Source organism: Anser brachyrhynchus, assembly GCF_964034855.1.
Source record: "Anser brachyrhynchus genome assembly, chromosome: 6".
NCBI classification, from domain to species: domain Eukaryota; kingdom Metazoa; phylum Chordata; class Aves; order Anseriformes; family Anatidae; genus Anser; species Anser brachyrhynchus.
This window is the reverse complement of record NC_137700.1, coordinates 41,936,832-41,951,267: the sequence shown is the minus strand read 5'-3', so window position 1 is coordinate 41,951,267 and position 14,436 is coordinate 41,936,832. Positions and strand designations below refer to the sequence as shown.

The 14,436-nt window shown below is 38.5% G+C and overlaps 1 protein-coding gene and 1 long non-coding RNA gene across 4 annotated transcripts in view; one reads left to right on the top strand and one right to left on the bottom strand.

Moving 5' to 3' along the window:
- The window catches only part of ADAM12 (ADAM metallopeptidase domain 12), a 182,082-nt gene that overhangs the window by 136,207 nt on the left and 31,439 nt on the right, over positions 1–14,436 (top strand). For all 3 annotated transcript variants that reach the window (XM_080598272.1, XM_080598274.1, XM_080598273.1), the window contains exon 12: positions 12,645–12,822. In XM_080598272.1, the coding sequence (XP_080454398.1) occupies positions 12,645–12,822 (178 nt within the window). The remainder of the gene's footprint in view (positions 1–12,644; positions 12,823–14,436) is intronic.
- LOC308197573 lies at positions 3,447–12,635 on the bottom strand. The gene is made up of 2 exons (XR_013953105.1): positions 8,205–12,635; positions 3,447–7,562 (listed from the first exon to the last, which is right to left on the bottom strand). It is a non-coding gene; the product is annotated as an uncharacterized lncRNA (long non-coding RNA).

Sequence of the window (14,436 nt, the reverse complement as noted above, 5' to 3'; positions counted from 1 at the left end):
AAGTTTCCACGCCCACACGTAGCTAGCACTTCAGGAGTCCAGCCATCACTTTGCACCTTCTTCCCCAAGCTGCCAAGGTGCAAGGGTGGTTCTGGAAATGCTCCCCAGAGCCACTGAAGTGTCACAGGTTGAACTGGGTATTTTTCTCTGATGAAGTAAAAGTAAATGGTAGGTCATAGGCATGTGGATTACAGAATCTGCATACAGGCTGTCTCTGCAAAAGCCATAGATGTTTCTGATTGTCACGTTACACCCACAGCAGACACTGTGAGGTATTGGTTTGGGCTGAGAAATTGGTCTGTGGATCAAAACTCCAACCTGGCTTATTCCTGTGTGTCAGTTTATTTGCACTGCTGGTGAACTGGACTAGCATTTTGTGGGTTATCCAGATCATGGATATCATCCAACTTAAACAAAAGGCTTGTCGGGGCAGAAGAATGATGAGGATTATTCAGTGACCGGCTCGGCAGCTCAGGCACACAGTTACCCTGGTGCAGTTGGGATAGCTGTGACCAGCAGGTCACAGGATTGTTGCAGGATGAGGACACACTCAGCGGCTTCTTCGTCTCCCTTCACCACCAAGGACAGTGTCTGGGGGACCAGCACTCCCTCACTGAAGCCTGTTGCACAATCCTTTGATGGTGCTGAAGGTCTGTTCTTCCCTTGTGGATCATCCGTTGCCATTAATGAGATTTAGAACTGCACATCAAAGAAAGCTAGTAACAGTAACGATGGCTTTATAATGCATAAATATATATTTGCATGGTATGTGGTTGGTGTCTCTTGGAGAACCATTCTGTACCGTAGCTTCAAGTCTCAGAGGCTTTTCTTTGGCGTTATTATTTTGTCATCTGCTTTTGTTTGATTTTTGTTTTTAAACTGACATATAACAAATTGTATTTAACTACATTATAAGCATGTAGTTAAATGCATAAAGCAAGAATTTAAAATTTAGTAAGGAGAAGATAGGAAAGTACTAATCATGTGTATGTTTTGCTATATTTAGCATTAGTTTCAATCTCAGTTCTTACTGAAAAATCATCTCAAGGAAAGAGGATACAGGGTTGCCTTGCTTTTTGTTGCTCAAACCCAGAACTTCTGTAGTATACAGACCTGGGCTACAAAAACATACCTCTGGAGCATGCTAGCTTCAGGAGCCAGACAGGTGTGCCATGAACCCTTTAATTCGTCACTTCACAAGGCTTCACTTCACTTCACTTTACAATAATAAACCAACTCACTAACTAAATAAATAAAGTGCTAAAAAAAAAAAAAAAAAGGCAAAAGGTCATGTGGGAAATGTGATGGAGACCAGAAATACAGTGTGGGAAAGGACTTTTTAATTTACTGGTTGGTGCTCTTTTGTCCTTTCCAGACATCCCACAGTACCTTGTACTTGCAGAGCTGTTAAACATTAAATAATCAAACCATTATTAGTTACACAGTATTTCCTGACCCCTCTCAGTTTGTTTTCAGTTGTGCAGACCTTACTTTGCATTTTTCAGTCTGGCAGATTAGAGACTTTAAATTGAAGAGTCAGCAGAACTATCTGCAATTACCTCTGTTACAATTTGAAGAAAATGAAATTATCTCTAAGATGTAAACAGTTTCTAATTAAACTCTGAAGCTGTTTATGTTTCCAAACTGGTGTAGAGCTGAGCTCTGCACAAAGACAGACTTCTTCTTCATTGTCTTCTTCCTTTTTTTAATAAAATTGATATACCGATGTAATAAATCGTTCGTGACAGAGCCAGGTCTGTTGTGCCAGCAGTGCAACTGTTTTTTTTTTTTACAAAACTTAAGCAACATATCCCTATGCCCTAGTAATTTAGCACATTGCATTCTGGTCCTTCCTTTAGTAGAAAACAGTCATGAGATTACAAAATGGATTTATGTCAGTCTTTCACTTAACTCCAAGTAGCCTCATGTCTGCAGTGCATTTGGCATTCCTTTTTTGTTAGTAATTTCCACACATTACAGAAATATTTAATTGTTTTAGTAAATAAGATCTGCATTCAAGAATTAGTAGCATTGGTTAAAATAAGACATGTTTATCAGTCCTTTACAAGAGTATATCACTGTTAACAATTAATGCAGAAAGCTACAGGGCAGGTCCTTAATTATTTTTTATTTTTTTATGTTGTTCACATCTTAGTAGATTTGCAGTTAGAAATGAAAATATTTTACTTTTTTTGTGTATTCTAGAGGAGGACTCATATGGATTTACAGCATGCATTTTCTGTAAGTGACGCTGACAAGGAGAGAGGTTACTTCTCAAACGAAAACACATTTTACTTCTGGTCTGATTATTTATAGCAGATACTTAGGGACAAGTCATGTTTTCTACTATGTGATGTATCCAGAATGGGTACAGTTTTACCAGCTTGGATGCTGGTATGTGAGAGTTCAGCTGCATTTTGTCTTGTCAGTGTAATATCCATACAAAATAGAGCTCTGTAAGGGGCATTTTTCTCCTGTAGTACTGCTATTGCCATGACCCATGAGAACAAAACATGTAAGGACATTTCGCTTTATCTTAGCTTTCTCTTCCATCAAAAACAACAAAACAAAACAACAGCATTTCAACCTGCAGGGATAAATCTGTAGTGCAGGGCATGGAGAATTAAGTGTACAATGTCCAGTTTTAATTGGTGTTAATGAATTCCAAATTCCCAGAGTATAAATGGAAACATACTTTAAAAGGCATATTCTTAAGGTCACATGAATGCTCTTTTTTGTACATATGTTTTATGCCCTGAAGCACTTTAAGGAATTGGTGTTGACTTGGAAGTCTGAGTCATTGTAATTAAATGATGCCTACAGCTGCATTTGCCACAGTTGTCATGGGAATCACAGAGTCTTTTGTGTCTGGGATAGATGTGCAAAATGTTTAAAATTGAGAGAGGGAAAAAGTCCGTTTTACCCCACAATTGCTTCCTGCAAAGCCAGTCTCTCTCTCTCTCTTTTCTTTTCTTTTTTTTTTTTTTTTTCTTATTTCAAAGTGTATGACAAAGCCCCAGACGCACTTACTGTGGGATTCTCATGGCAGAAAGGCAGGTAGGCTCCATTTCAGCTTTTCAGAACTGAATACCACAGCTACAGTGGTGAGATGAAGATAAGAAGCCACATATTTTAACATGAAATCACAGAAAATAAAGAGGTGGAATAACTTTAGTCTCCTAAGGAGCCTTTCTGGCTTCTTCTAAAGTAGCATGAAAACTGCATTCATATTCATCATTGACGTTCTCCTGGTGGTCAGCTGGCGTTAGATATGAAATCCAGGCTCCATTGAAGTTGATAGGAAAGCTCCTATATGGTCAGGATTTTATTAGGATCTTAATAGATTCCTTCAGATTTTTTTCCTGCTTAAGGATTCCAAAGTAATAGATCATGGCTGGATCCATTATTTTGTTTTGGCTTGAGATAATTACATGCTATGGTGGTACTATTTTATTTTATTTTATTTTATTTTATTTTATTTTATTTTATTTTATGTTATGTTATGTTATGTTATTTTATTTATTTATTTTTGGTCCAAGCTGTGTGAAGAAGAAAAGGGAAGCTCAGACTGTTAATTTCTATTTAGCATTTAATTTAGGTGATGTGGGAAAAAGCTGCTCTTCTCTCAGTGCACATCTTATAGGGTACACACCCAGAAGGTGGAAATGATGCCATTTTTTCTCTAACACCCTCGTCTTTCCAGCTGGCATTTCCATAAGCTTCATCCTCCTAATGCTTCCTCATGAGCTTTGTTCAGAGATGCTTCCCAAATCTCTTCACCTTGGCCCAGCTTCCTCCTCGTGAGGGTTCTGGCATACTCTGAGCCTTCTTCCCTTACCTTGTTGTCATTTGATCTGTTCACTTGATGTGCAGGCTTATTCTAGCCCAAATCCATCTGCTGAGTCCACATAAGTTCCAAAAGTGTGGCAGGTCTTTAAATCAGGCTGGTCAGATGGGTCACAGCATCACTTGGGAGGATAACTGTGCTTCTTCTGGGTGTGGCATATCCTGAAGTGTGTTAAGGATACACACAAGGCAGGACAGGAGATTGTACTGGTGAAAAACCTAAGTGTGCATAAATAAGTATTGTGGGTTGATTTTTCTCTGTTACCATTTGGGTTTGATACTCCTTTTTGTTTGGTTTGGCTTGGTTTTTGAAAAAGGATTTTATTCTGCTCCTTCACCATGCTCTCTGTAAAAGTGATACTCTTAAAACCCAGTTCCCAAAGTCAGATTTATGTTTTTTGTCAGTCTACTTCTGACCTATTTAAAAAACAATTCCAATGTTTTTCAAAGGATAAAATCAGAATGTAACTGTCTAAAACAAAAATTGATTGTAAAATCACATTGGGAATAAATGAAGTGTTATCAGGCCATGATGCTGTCCTAGCATTTCAAGCCAGATCAGCGAGTGCCTTTTATCTAACCAGAAATCAATTGGAAGCTGACCTTCAGCAAGGTATTTGGAGCAATGAGATGGAGCATTTATCTTTATTTGCTTATCTTGTGCTGAGGGTGCTGTGTTTTCTGTGACAAGTTTTCTGTGACAGAGAATGCTGGTCATGCTTCTTATCTGCAGTTTCCTTCAGCGTTGGTAACTGATGGAGGCAAGGGATGCCTGCTGCCCTCTTTTCCTTTAGCCTGGGACCAGACCTGACCTGGCCTTTTTATTCCTCCCTATTGTATATGATGCTTTTTTTTCTTTTTTCTTCTTTTTTTTTTTTTTTAATTTTACTGTAGTCAGCACTGGGTTAACATCAAGTTTTAAGCAGTAGATTGCAAAACCTGAACTCTCAGCAATCCAGCAAATTTTTATTAATGAGGTAGTGGTCTAAAAGGAAACAGAGCAAAAGATGAGCCAGAGGCAAATTCAAACTGATTATAGCTACTTTCCTTGGCTGTCCAGTTTCCAACAGGAAGAACAGTTGTCTGAGTTCAATTCCCATGGAGCTTTTGCAATGCAGATAACTCCGGCGTATCGTCAGAATACTGTCAAGATTGATAAATTGGTTTGGTATTGCTTCACCCACTGAACACAGAAATAAAAGTCACAACAGGCCTCTCAACAAGAAAAAACTTCTCTGACTGTACATTTGTCAAAGTAAAAGTAACTGTTAATAATGTTTTATTTGGCAGTTTTGTGACTGCAGAAATATCAAGTCATGACAGTGTATACTGTATAAAGCCATTAAGTGTTGTTCCTTTGCAAAAAGTATTTTTCTGGACCATCCAGTCATTTGCTTCACCACTGTTTTCTGCCCTGAAGTCCCACATTCAGTACTATAAATCTGCTTTTCTGAATATTTCAGGTAGTAAAATTTTCACTTTCAGTTTAATGGGAGAGGTCAAATCTCAGCTGGGGCTATGAGAATCCGGCCTAGGCACCTGAAGTAATATTACTTGAATGAAGCCTGGGAATCTGCATTATCCCCAGGGCTAAATTACAAAGATCCTAAAGCATTTATGTGTGAAGTTTAAACATTTACTTGGAAAGACTTTATTTCAATAACCCTGGAAATTTCATTGTAGTTCAGCAAGCCACTGTCACTACATATCAATTAATTTAATCACTAGTGTGGCATTCACAGTTATTTATTGGAAGTGTAAATGCTACCATGTAGTGAACATGACAAAAGCTGTAGGAGAAATCTAGGCTTGCTTTTAAATCACTGACCATGAACTCAGACAGCAAGAGCTTTGATGTCGTGTATAACTACATGGCCCAATTCTGTGCTCTACTTTATTGATGCTTCAGGGATTAAAACTATAACAGAGGAGCAAGACAGTGAAAAATAGGCTAGAAAAATAAGTATGAGTTGCCAGACACCTAGTTGTTTTTGAAGCAACTTCCCACTTCAATACTTAATATATATGTAAAAAAAAGAAAAAGAAAAAAAAAATCTGCTGTATGCAAAATCTTTGGGTGGGAAGAAATCTGCAGCTACTTTTAGGATCTCCTTTTACTTTATTGTGCTTGTGAGATCTACTTTAAAACTGTCCGTCTCCCCCAAAAGTACTTACAAATGAAGCCATTGTTTAAATTATAGATTAACAAACCCTCCATGCTATGGAGGTTGCCTGATTTTAAACAGTTGCTATTAAAACCTGAAGTGTATGAAGTAATGTACAATGACAGAACTTTATAGACTGAGTGATCTATAGTATTTGAAAACCTATTTCAATATCAAAGAGAACTGGATTTATCTCCTGCTCAATACCCTATTCTGTGAGGTTCTCTATGATTACTAATTCATTAACATAGACACTATATAGAACAGCTGAAGTTTCTAAAAATGCCGTCTAATAGCAAATTCAGTTTTGTTCTGCTAGGCTCGTATCTCTTGGGAGACCAGAAAAAAAGTTATTTTCAAGAGGTGGAACATAGTAATAATGTCTAGGAGGTTAAAACCAAGGGGAATGTCTTTTTGTGAGAAAGAATTATGTCAATTAGATCAGGAGTCAGAGGAGGTGGGCAAATTGTCATGGTTCTTTGAAATCAACACCTCAGTGGGTTTAAAAACACTCATTTCACTTGAGTTTCTACATTCTAGGGTGTTACCTTTGTGTTATTCTCTCTGCTGCTGACAATTTGTCTATAAAAAAATATATATACTTGAACGAACAAAAGCAAAACTATCTCGATTTTTCAAGTTTTAAAAGTTGGACTTAGGTTCCTATGTAAGACTGGGATTTGCAACTGAAAACCTGCATGTTGATGTTTAAGTAATTCTGTGGGGTGTGAAAAGTTGGAAATTAAGGGAAATTTCTTCTCAGAAAGAGCAGTCAGGCACTGGAACCGGTTGCCCAGGGAGGTGGTGGAGTCACCCTCCCTGGGGGTGTTCAAGGAAAGGTTGGACATGGTGCTTAGGGACATGGTTTAGTGGGTGACATTGGTGGTGGGGGTATGGCTGGACGACTTGATCCTGGAGGTCTTTTCCAACATTAATAATTCTAGGATTCTATGAAGAGGGAGCTCACACTTCTTTCTTCTACCTCCAAAACAAGGATCTGAGTTGCTCTCTTCCTCTCCAGTTGAAAGTGAGCCACTGTGCAGCCATAAGTCAATAATTCTGGAGACTAATTAAGTCTAAGAAACAAAGTAAAACCAAATATTGTTATAGTCTGCTTTAGAAGGCATTCCAAAGGGCAAGTAGACTCTTGGTTTCTTTTCTCCAGATACTACTGACAAATTTTTACATTGAATATTATTTGGATAAAATTAATAAGCAATTTATAGCATAGGACTAAAACCCTGAGCTTTCCTTCCAAGAAAGTGTCTTTACATGTAGGCTACTCTGACAAATAAATGTATATATTTAAAAATATATATATATATTATTTTTTTGACACAGAAACCTTGATGTTGTTTTCAGTCCCCCATTCAGTGGGGCAGGAGCTCCAGGATTCCCAGCTGAGTGTCAGAGGCTGTACTTCAGTGGTGAGGTTCTATAGGAAAGGGTGGCAGTGGAGGCAGTTGCTTGTCTCTGGCATCTCTTGAGTCAAAGAGAGTGCTGGTGAATGGTGCTCTTGGCTTAGGCAACAAACAAACAAACAAAAACAAACTACAAAAAGATAAAATAAAAAAGCATGTCAGTGTAACTGTGGATCTCAAAGGGTCCTAGGGTCAAGACAGACACTATGAGACAAAGATATTCAGTTCAGACAAGGGTTTTCGTGGAAAGTGCTAGAAATTCAGTTGCTTTACTAGTGAAATTTTTAACTGCTCAGGGCTTGTTAAGAACATCTTCATGCTCTTAAAAAAAAATAACAACAACAACAAAAAAAACACTTTGCTGGTGCCTGAGCTGTTTCCAAATATGGCCTCTCAAGCTTGATTTTTTTAGCATTCTGGACAAATCCAGGTCCCAGTTTTCTGCACCTTTGGAAATTAGCTAGTCAACAGTTGTTTCAATAAGTAAGTGCTGGAAAATCAAAATGCCCTTTTAAAATTAATATAATCTCCAATTATCATATTACCTCAGGGAGGAAGGCCTGGTGGTACTTAATAGAGCTCTTTGGGGCTGTTGTGCATTTTAATTGAGTGAATAATTGTAAAACACTTCAGGGCCTTGGGTAAAAGGCTCTGTATAAACATTGCTCTAATGCTGAATAATCAGGTTGTGATATGAACTGGAATAAATGAACCCTATAAATAGATATATAAGGTATATATTTATATAATGTATGTGTGTATATATACCAACCTTTTGGAGATAATGTCCGTTACTTTATGAATGTCCTCCATTTCTTGAATAAGAAAAAATCTGAGATTAGATAACAAAATTCAAAATAATCATAATGTTCTTTTCCAAGATACTGTGAATCAGCAGTTTATCATCCTATGCAATATGCAGAGAACTGCCAGCAGTATTGATGGGGATACCGCTTCAGTGGTTCTTCTTGAGAAACTGTGAAATGTGTTTCAAAGGGAGTCTTTTTTTTATGGCAGAGGAACACGGAGGAGGCAGACCCAAGGTACTCAATGTTCAGGCACCTAAAGATGCAGCTAGACATCTACAAGTTTAGAACCAAGGGAGTTTCACTTCCGATGGCTTTCCTAAGGTATCACTGCAGTCCAGTGGTGGGGCTTAGAATAGACCAAGGATCTCCTGTAGCCCATCTCAGTGCCCCTCCAGGTATTTTCCAGCTGGAGCATTGGATGAAAGACAGAAATGGCAAATGCAGCTCAGCAGCAGGATCTGTGCTAGGGCTATAGCTGATCTGCTGTGTTACCATGCATCAATCAGCAGCCACTCTCTTTTTCCTGAATACCTTGGCTGTCTTATCTCTGAAAACTGTAATTTTCTGAGGCAGTGACTCTGACTTTTTCTGTGCATGTATTCTCTTATTCTTCAGTCCATTAGGAGGGGAAATGCCTCTGAAATGGAGATGATGGAGATGAACTTTTATAGTTCATGCAAAAAAGAAACTATGCTGGGCAATGTAGTGCTAGTACAGACAAAGAATTCTCTTTTCTTAAAAGGGACTTGACACTTCCCATGATGATGCCACTTCACTTAGTTAATGAAAGGAGCCATCTAATACAGGCTAAATGCAAAAGTAGATAGAGGAAACTGGCATTTGAATGGCTTGAGTGCTTGAAATATAAATGAATGGGACAAGACCAGACTCTGTTTATAAAGGAATCAATTACCAGCCATCATCTTACTACTGTGAATCTCTCATTTGCAGGAGCAGTCAAAGCTATTTTTGCTGGGAACTAGGATAGTCATTGCTTGAGATTACATGCATCTTTCAAGCACTAAGGAGACATTGAGGAATGCTGTGGATTCAAGAGGGGTAGAAAGACTCTGAAATTACTTTCCTTGCTGTAAACCCACTGAAGAGACTGATGTAGTGCCAGGCACGATTTGAGTTCTGCAGAGTTGTACCCACAGCCAGAATGGTTCAACTAAATGATCTATTGTGTATTAAATTTACAGATTCAAAGAGTGTAGCAAATGTGTGGGCTATTCAGCATGCTAGAATAGGAATTAGGTTGGACTAAAGTGGTATCTGAGGGTTATTCCAAAAGGATAAGTGCCTGGGGTACCACAGAAAATACAAATATCTCTGTTTGGTTGTGTTACTGAAATCTTAGAGGCAGGTCAAGGATTGACTTTACTGAAGAGACTCCATCATGTTTTCCCACACAAAGGAAATCCTTCCAGGTGAGGACTGAGGCTTATTCACAGGGTAGTGTGGTGAAACTTGCTGCACTTTTTAGAGGATGAGTATCCTTCACATGACTAGTCATGATTTTTCACAGGCTCTAGATTCATTTTAACAACATGCATAATGCTACTGACATCTGATAGCTTTTCCCATCTGCCAAGGTTATCAGGCCTCAAATGAAACAGCTTAAAAATTGAAATGACAGCCAAAATGTAGACTAAAATCAATGATCAAAAGCTGTGGCTATTACATTGGATTATTTTGTCACAGAAGAACGGTTGTGTGTCATAATATCATGATATTAATGATCGATTATGTTTCCAATGAAATACCAACTGGCATCAACTGATGTGGTATCTTCTCTTTCATGTGTGGTTACCCTTCAGTTGCTCTCTGTTTCCATTTGTTGTGTTTTTCTTCATTTTTACTTTGCTTTATTTTGGGCTTACTTGGTAAAAAAAAATATTTTCAGAAAATTTCATCAAATAACATGTGCTGCACTGATGTCAGCTGAGGAAATCAGCGTCAAGAGCAGGAAAAGCCAGAAGATGAATGGATCTCTTAGTTCAAAATAGGAAACAGCTTGAAGTTCCTTTTGGGGGGGGGGGGAAACAGAAACCTCATTCATTAACAATGACATTATTTCACCTCTGGTAAAGAGTAAGGATTCTGTTCTCCCAGTGATGGACAGACACATTTCACATTCATGCAAATGACCCTGAGCATTCATGGATACAAAGGAACAGCCCTAAAATACTGATGGTTTTGACTGGCAAGCTGTTCTTATGGACTGCATGTGGCTCAGACATCTGGCACAGGGAAAAATGCATTATTTGTATTCCTGAATTGATTTCAGACTGTGTAAGGTCTGTATGACTCCCTGCGTTCATCTCAGTGGATATCAAAGTAAATCTGTGTCAATGAAGTGAAGGATCTTGCCTGGATGATGCAATATCCATTTATTCACACTTTGATCTGAGGATCAATTCTGATCAAGCTCTCGTATCTTTTGTGGGGGATTTATCACTCAGATGTATCTGTGGTTCTTGAGGTTTTGCTGGTGTTTGATAGAAGCGTACATCCACTTACTTGATCATAGTCACGCACACAAAACTTTGTGCCTTTTTTCCAGTCAAACTAAGAGTGGGACAGGAGCTTGTGGTGTTCAGTTAAGATCACCTCCATTTGCTCAATATAAGAAGGTCGGTAGAAGGTTTCCCAAGTGCCTTTATTTTCTATTTCATTACTCTCAGTACCTTCCATTTCCCCTTGAGCCCGGAGCTGCAGCTAGCAGCCTGACTCCTACCTCATGCTATTCCGAAATTTGTTTATCTTAGACTCTGTCATTTTGCCTAAACATTAACATTTTCCAGAAATCAGCTGCTTAAGTGAAGAGGCCTATTAACTTTCTGAAGTCATATGTCAGTGAACCACAGAACTGTTTAGTTTAACTAGACAAGCCTTGTAGTGGTACATGAAAATTATTTTCTTCTTAAGAGTCATGTTTATGTCATTTACCAACAAGCTGGCTGTATTACTGCAGAATAATCTGCAAAAGGGTAATTTTAAGAGGGCACAAAATTAATTCTATTCTGTAGAGTACCCCTAACCTTTCTACAAGATCCTAATTAACCAATCCTAAGCATAGGAAACTATATCACATCTGAAATTGTCAAGCGTTTCTTTTTTTTTTTTTTTTTAATAGAAATTATCCCTTTTTTATAGCAATATGTATCACCATCCACAAAGAAAGCTTTTCATTTCAGGATATTAGAAATAACAGTTGATTCATCGAAGTCTGAAGCTCAGCAGTGCAGAACTTCCATCTATTATCTTGCTTGTTGGCAAGGATTATGCCCTGTCCCTAATAATACATGATTGATACAAAGCATTTAGTGAATAAAGTCCAGTCATTATCAGGTTGTCTCCCTGTGCTGCTGTAATGTTAAATTACTGCTTGACTGTGGAGCAGCAGTAAAGAAGGTCCTGGGTCTTAGGGGAGATAAGGCAGCTTGAAAGCTGTTTTTCTGCTTGGTTGTGATCCAGATTCAATGTAATTGTGTGCACATCTCAGTGGAGAGAGGGCACAGCAGACTTCTGTAGGATATAACTCTGATGGCCAGACCCGGGTGTCATTTGTCTCATTTCTTTGAGTCAAACTGCAAATGTTCATTAATGAGAATGGAATGACGTCCTCCATCAGAAAAACACAGATTATCTGGTGACATTTGTACTCCACTGGATCATTTCACTTACTGTCCATGCATTTTCCAAAATAAAACAGAGACCCTAGGTGCCTGAACAGCAGGGCCAAGTTCTGCTCTCATCAGTATGAATTCAAAACATGGGTATTTTCAGTAGTGTCTTGAGTCATCCAGATTTCAAATAAGAACTGTATTTGCTTTAATCTTGCAGTTCCCAAGCTCAGCTTTGGTGAACTGCAGAAGCAGGTTCTCACCAAGGAACACGTTTTTTATCCCTCTCCCTCTCTCTCTCTCTTTCCCTAAAAACATAAAAGTTTGCCACTCTGCAGAGCAAGATGAATGAATTTGCCGTTTGAGGCTAAATTTTCCAAGACTTTTTAGGATGTTTTGCATCCCACTGAATGTTAGAATCCTCCCTGCAAGCCTAGCATTTCCTTAGTGTCACGATCAAAATTTTCTCTGTAACTACCTGCACAGAAGTGGGAGAAGGAAATCCAAGTACGAGTGCTTCCAATCTTTACCAGCAGTTACAACTTTAAATGCAAATGATGGAAATTTCCTTGCTCATGGTCAGAAATTGTAATAAACATTTTGGGCACAATTTCACAGTGAATTGCTATATCTCAATCCAGTGTTAAAGGGTAAAAAAAATGAACACAGTCTTCTCGTTTGTGCACAGGTGTGCTTAAAGGTCACCAGTGTGACGGGAGAGAGATGTTTTCATCTGATAATGATTTTTTTTTTTCTCATGAATTTTTCTTCCAGCTACCCATTTCCCATGGTATTCAGTAGCTGCAGCAGAAAGGACCTAGAAAACAGCCTGGAGAAAGGAGTGGGAATGTGTCTGTTTAATTTGCCTGAAGTCAAGGAGTCCTTTGGTGGACAGAAGTGTGGGAATGGCTACGTGGAAGATGGAGAGGAGTGCGACTGTGGGGAGCCTGATGTAAGACACCACCTGTGAATTACTACTCACCTCCTATCTGCAGGGTTTTAACAGTAGAGAAGTTCCAGAGTTGGTTTGGCATGTTTAAGGCTATTTGGTGTAAAGCAGAACTTCCCCTTCTCTGCTCCTATCTTATCAGCTTAAGCCTCAGAGTCCTCAGAAATGCAGGTTTCTGCTTGCCTTGCATTTGGGTCGCTGAAGTTGCAAAGCATTAGTTAAACGTGTGCTCAATTTGCCATTAATGAACAAAGTCTCTCGCGGTTCATCCAACAGACCAGCTGTGAGTATCATGTTCCTAACAACAGAGATGCCTGTACAAACGAGTTAATAACCTAAACCCAACATAAATTTGTTAACATCACTTAGATTTCTCAGGATACCACACAGTAACTGAAAGTTCTCTTCCATATATGAGAAGCTACTGAATTGATATTGCTTAGGTATTTATTTGACTGCAGCCAGTTTCAGGTTTTACGTAGAACACCTTTCCCTCTTTTGCTATGAGATTTTTCTTTGCTGTTAGCCAATTACCCTGCTAACAAAAATAGCCTTTACTGACTCCCAGAAAGATTACTACTACTTCAACAATCATTCCGTTTAGTTTAGAGAATGTGTCAGAGGACTGCTCAGATCAGGAGGAGATAGGCAAAACCTGGGGGTCAAATAATATCTGAGCACACATTCTTATCCCTTTGGCTTCCCATGTTCATTGGCTGTATTGAACTTCTCCCAGATTATCTGAATTAAATACATCAGCAGATGAGGGATTTGTTTCCTGTGATAAATACAGCTCTGCAGACAAAATAGATCGGGGCAGTTAAAACACTGAGATATTGCTGTATCCTGTCTATACAGTGTATTGGATTTACACAAGCCATAAGGATTTCCTGACAGTTCACTCATTCTTCAGGGTAACAAGGTTGGAGGAAGCAGGCTTATCTTCTAGTTTAAAGTCAATAGAGTGCAAGCAGCTTGCAAATGTCTTTCTAACCCAGTTATCTTTCTCATTTTCAGTTTTGAATGATAGCAATACCTTTTCAAGTCAAAGCCACTTAACATCAGCAAGCACTGACTTGATTTGCCTCTTCTATGTTTTTGTGTTTCGTTTTTTTTTTTTTTTAATTATGTTGGTAAAATGCACCTTGGGTCCAATTAAATTAGTTTGGATTTTACTGCTATAATCCAAGTGGTACCAAATATATATATATATATATATATATATATTAGAGTGGTTAGCAATTCACTCTCCAGTCATTTAGACCAGCTGAGTTTTGTCAATAGTGGTGCAATATTTTATGGCATGGAAAGCTGTACAATAACATGTGCTAGTTGTGTTTTATCATTGATCAGAATTAAGTATCTGTCTGAATATATAGATGTAGATGGTGGGTAAGGACATTTCTCCTTTAGTCAAGAACCTTTTACCCTCTGGATTTTGATGAGGCATTGAAGAATTCTGTATATTACTTGCCAAGTAAAAACAGCTCTTCTCTGTCCCCCAGCTAAAACATCAGCTCCATGTTGAGATCTGTCCTCAGTGACATTCCTTAGCAGTAGGACAGCAATGGATTCATAAGGGCTATGGTACATCTCCTACCCTTCACACAACCCTGG